Below are 5720 nucleotides of genomic sequence, written 5' to 3' on the forward strand. Positions count from 1 at the left end.
AATCCTAATCATATCCCCACAATTCCAAATTCAACCACCAAGCGTAAACCCAAGAGAAACATCCAACAAAACACTTTACATAATTCGAATAATTATCTCCAAAACCATCCTAATTACCTACAACAACCCACAAATTTCCCAGCTAATTATTCGCAAGAGAGCCACCAAAATTATCAACCACCTTTTAACCCCCATAATTATAGTCCTAACTTTTATTATGGGCAAAGCCAACCAAATTTCCAACATAACCCAATGTCACAAAATAATTACAATGAACCGATCTCCAACAGTGATGTTGATGAGCACAATGAAGATGAAGATGATGAAGATGATGATGAGGAGGGGGAATTTGAAATTCCTTGCACTCAACCAAACTTCACGCAACTTCTAACACAACATTGCTACGAATTGCGGACGAACGTGGGTTTCCAGGGATGATTGGAAGCATTGATTGCATGCATTGGGAGTGGAAGAATTGTCCAAACGCATGGAAAGGACAATATCAAGGACGAGAAGGGGTAGCTACTCTTGTTCTAGAGGCTGTTGCTGATCAAGATTTATGGATATGGCACTCCTTCTTTGGTATGCCAGGAAGGTGCAGCGATATCAATGTGCTTCATCGATCTCCGGTGTTTGAAGATGTCTTAGAGGGTCGTACTCCTCCTGTTAACTTCGTTGTTAACGGTCGTAACTACAACAAGGGATATTACCTAACTGATGGCATTTATCCTAAATGGTCTACTTTTGTGAAGTCCATTACTAGTCCTCAAACCCGGAAGGATAAATTGTTCGCACAACACCAAGAAGCAGCACGAAAAGATGTTGAACGGGCTTTTGGAGTGTTGCAAGCTCGATTTGCTATCATTCGAAAACCTTCCCTTGCATGGGATGTCGACATACTTCATAAAATTATGTTATCGTGCATCATAATGCATAATATGATTGTTGAGGATGAACGTGAGTCTTATTTAAATTACACGGATGCTTCTGAGTTTAATTCTAGTCAAGACAACATCGACGACAATTTTGAGTGCGACAATGAGCGTATAGTTGATATCAACATATATTTACAACGAAGAACAGGGATCGAAGATCAACAAGCTCATTTGCAATTGAAACACGATTTGGTTGAGCATATTTGGAGGAAATTCGGGCGTACACAAAACTAAAAAAATCTCTATGTATTTCTCTTCGATTGAATTATTCTGGTTATATTATAGTAATTCTGAATGACTAGTGTTAAATAAACGTTTTTTTTATTATGCAACTTATGTATTTTATTATGAATTTAATGTATTTTATTATGAATTAATGTATTTTATTTAGAATTGTTTGTGTGAAATGTAAATAAGTTATTACTATAATCACAATTACATAAGTTAATTACAATTAATCAAACTAATTATAACTACGTACGCTTATTAAAGTTCATTACGTTAATTAAAATTAATTACGTTAATTATAATTAACTACGCTAATTAAAATTAATTACGTTAATTATAATTAACTACGCTAATTAAAATTAATACGTTAATTATAATTAACTACGTTAATCATTCGGTAAACAAAATATAAATAAAAAGGATAAAATGAAGTGGGGTATGGAAAATATGATGAACCATTTATTTTTGGTTCATTGTTAAGAGGGAAAATAAAAATGGTTTGGTTTGGTGATGTGGATGAGAGAGAAAGTTTGATAGTGACCCATGAACCTTTTAATTTTTTTCATTGTAAATGATGGTCTAAGGAATTATCATTATTAAGGAAGAAGTGTATATGCACCAGAAAGGCAGAAACACATTACTTCATTTGCACCCTTAAATCCACATATGTTGGATCATTTCACAAGTTCAACACTTGTGAGAAGTCCGTGGAAGATTTGAGAAACACAAATTTCTTCTCACCACTTGTAAATGTAACATTTTCTCTTCTTTCCACAACTTCTCCACCCCAATAACACAAAAAAGGTTCTTCCATTTTCTAAGCAAAATAATACTAGTAAACACCAAAATAATAACAATAGTTTCTCTAAATAACACAAAAGATACATAGCATAACATGTTTAAATAAACACTATTATACTACCTCCGTTAAATGTTATGTACAACTTTGAAGGGGGTTGCGGTTACCAGTTAAAATTTGAGGGGCAAAGATTAGCTAGTGTAATGGAAGTAATTAAGAAAGGGAAGAGAGAAAATGGGACCACCTCACTTAAAAAAGAGTGGGAAAATATGATATTATTAGGAGGAAGAGGAATTTGAATATTGCGCACTTGTCTCAGACAAGTGGCCTAGTAAAGGAATTATGTCTTCGATAAGTGCAATTACTAGATATATCAAGGATCGCTATTATGGAGATAATAAGTTCATTCTTTTGGGTCGTCATTGTTTAGTGCTAGATATGACAAATGATCTTTAGGTTAGTTAAATAGTCCAAAACCCAATAGAATGGGTCCTATGAGGTCACACAATACGGGTACTGGGTTAAACAAGTAATAGGCCCATTAATGGGCCTCATGAGGATATGACAAGCCACGTAAGGAGTAGGGCTAATGTAGTTAGATGTGGGATGGGAGTTTAGGCTTCACATGGACTCTAATTATATATGTGATTTATAAATAGAGGTTATGCCTAGGGTTGACATAAGTCATAATTTACCTATACTGTAAATTGTGAAGCGAGCAAACAAACACCCTAACCCCTCTCTCTTCCTCCCCTTTGTCTGTACGGTACGGACCACCCAAGCAAGGTGGTTGCTCACGGTGGTTGTGGTGGTGGTTCGTGGCTCATTCATTCCTCTCTTCTCCGTTAAAGGTTGATTGAAGCGTTCAATCATGACTAACTAGCATTAGTGGAGGTTTAACTTGTGCCCGTGGACCAAGTAGAGGAATCACGCTTGGGGCTCTTTATCTTCCATTGTTCTTGCTCGATCGCACGTGGAATCACGCTTCAAAGGTACAATTATATGTTCTTTATGTGTTATGCAATGATCTTGGTTATTAGATGCTTATGAATGTGATTCATGAAATTCTTCCTAGAGTATCTAAAGTCCTACACCTAGTTGCACTCACATATGGTTGTTAGATCAGAATATAAAAGTGCTAGTTTTGTGCCAAGGCGATGCCCGGATTGTCCTAAACTTAGCTTGGATGTTAAATACGATCATATCACCCCTTTTGATATTGTAAAATAATTAGACATACGATATCATATCGCTTACATTTATATAATAGTGTACTTTTTTAGTTTTGTTTTTAAATAGATATATTAACTTGATATTTTTTTTATTGCACTTAAATTATTTCTAATGAACTGAAAGTATTTTTACCAAACTAAAATTATTTTTCTTATTAAAACTTATTTTTATTGATTTTCTTATTTTTTTATTAAAATATATTATTGTAGGCGTCATTTGAAGTGCACCTACGTAAGCATGTGTGAATATGCTTGGCACTCATAGTAAGTGGGAATTGACGTATACGATTAGGGAAAAATAAAGTAGGGAGCCGCCAACAAGTTTTTAAGGAACTTGTAAACCGTTCACGAATCATAAAAGGCAACCACGAATAAAGGGACAACTGATGTGTTCATTTTATATATATATTTACCCCCGTCCCTTGGTCGTAATTAGTAGTGTTTTTGGCTCCTACGAGCCACTTTTATTACTAATTTGTGTTTTCCAGTGCTTTGGTAGTTTTGCTTGAGTTTTGTAGGAATTTGCGTACTTAGAGCATTTTCCCGGGTTTTCGAGGAGCATCTACAAGTGTTGGAAGACCGCGACCCAGTTCGATATCCCAAGACCGGTTGGAGGTATCGATCGGTGACTAAGGGCTCAGTTTGATGGCATTTGGGCCAAGTTCGGAGGCCCAAAGGTAGAAGCTCGAGGCCCAAAAGCCTCGCCCAAACCACCAGGCTTCGCTCGAAGGCGCGCCTGGCCGGGCGGGGCGAAGCAATGCAAGAGGAAACCCGCGCCCGGAGTCGCGCCCGACCGGGCGCGAGAAAGCTTCACGAGGAAAAAGGACGGGCCCGGTCGGGCGAGCCATTGCCCGACCGGGCGCGAGATGGCTTTTGAAGATAAAAAGGCGGGCTCGGTCGGGCGAGCCACTGCCCGACCGGGCGCGAGTGTTGTTTAGGAAGTTTAGTTTTCCGATTAGTTTTGTTTAGCGGAGATTCTCTTGCTGAGTATTAATGTGTTATTATTAGGCAAGATTAGGGACTTCTTCTCACTTCTCTTACTCTAGATTTTAATTCCTTCTCTCACTACTTAGACTCTCTCTCTCTCTCTCTCTAGACTTTTATTTTCTCTTGTTCCTAAAACTCCATTGTAATTCCGCCGTCTTGGTACGATTTCTCTCTTAATTAATCTCAGTATTTTATTCATTCAATTTCTTCATGTCTTGTTTAATTATTATGTTTTGCTTAGTTTTCATTATGTCTGAGTAATTTTCCTTCTAGGGTTTATAGGGATCTAATAAATAATATGAAGGGGTGATTTTATGATTGTTGATCATTAATGCTTAATTGATTTCCTATTGATTGTTTAAATGCTATGCAATTAGATTTGGCCAGGTTTAATTGTATGAGTTTAGCAATATTGATAAGAGATTCGAGAGATGAGAATTGATGTTTAGGCTTAGTTAATAGGCAGATTAATTTATAAATGGTTAGGTCGAGATTCGAGAGATGAGATTTAATACCGGTAAATTAATTATGTGATTGTAATACGTAGCGAAAGCCCTTTATGATCTGATTAATTAATGCATTGATGATTGATTCTTGTGTTTTGCCCTGGAATATTGTTTATTAGTGAACCTATGCCCTAGGCCTTTTAATATTTGATTTCTTCCTTAATTATTCTCCTTACTCATAATCTTCGTAGTATAGTTTATAATCACAAACAAATATTGGTTACTTTAATAATTTAGACTTTATTAATTAATTAGGAGTAGAAAGACTTGTTTCCCTGTGGATTCGACCCTACTTCCCTATCTACTTTAGTTAGAGGATTTAGGTAATACTTTTGATTAGGTGATACGACTTTAGCCTGTCAACAACGATAGGCAACAACGATTGACCCGTGAAGGTTACACCCCATTCATAATCCATGAGATTACTAACTCCATATGGTTTGGAACCACGAAAGGAGGATCGGGGATGATGATACGAAGTGAGTCATGGAGTCACATTCGCCCGTATTGGCCTCTACTCAATTCTTATAGTGAAAAGTAATTCCTGCGATCTCAAAGGCATATAAACAAAAATTCAATTCGCTCCAAACTAACGTTAAGCTAAATTGGTTGAATATTAATGCAACACATAATTCTAAAATATTGTGATCACTTCAATTAACAACAAGATTAAAAAGAAACCTAAACCGGTCGTCTAAATTATCTTATTAGGTGTGATTTTCAATTACATATTCCCTTTAAACATGCAATATGGTGATCAACAAATATAGTAAAATTCAAAATTAATATTGGAAGCAATTCAACAATAAATTGTTAGTCAAATTAAATCATAATAAACCTAATCATGATACTAGCAACAAGAATAAAAAAAAAAAAAAGAGTAATTAAGTGATTAATTACTCACTTTCCACGTTTCCTTGAATTGATACATCATGAATAAACTATTAGTAACTTCAATAAATATATAAATCAAATTGAAATTAAATTAAATATAAGTACAGTTTATTTGGTCCAAACCCTCAGTTAATTCTAC

At 35.6% G+C, this 5720-nt stretch overlaps 1 protein-coding gene across 1 annotated transcript; it reads left to right on the forward strand.

Moving 5' to 3' along the window:
• The first annotated feature begins 434 nt into the window (after positions 1-434).
• On the forward strand, positions 435-1169 carry LOC145565032 (uncharacterized). Its single transcript, XM_081625149.1, has one exon. It carries the CDS (start codon positions 435-437, stop codon positions 1167-1169), a length of 735 nt encoding a protein of 244 aa, XP_081481275.1.
• Positions 1170-5720: the final 4551 nt, after the last annotated feature.

The sequence above is a fragment of the Chenopodium album genome, chromosome 10 (genome assembly GCF_948465745.1).
Source record: "Chenopodium album chromosome 10, dcCheAlbu1.1, whole genome shotgun sequence".
NCBI lineage: Eukaryota > Viridiplantae > Streptophyta > Magnoliopsida > Caryophyllales > Amaranthaceae > Chenopodium > Chenopodium album.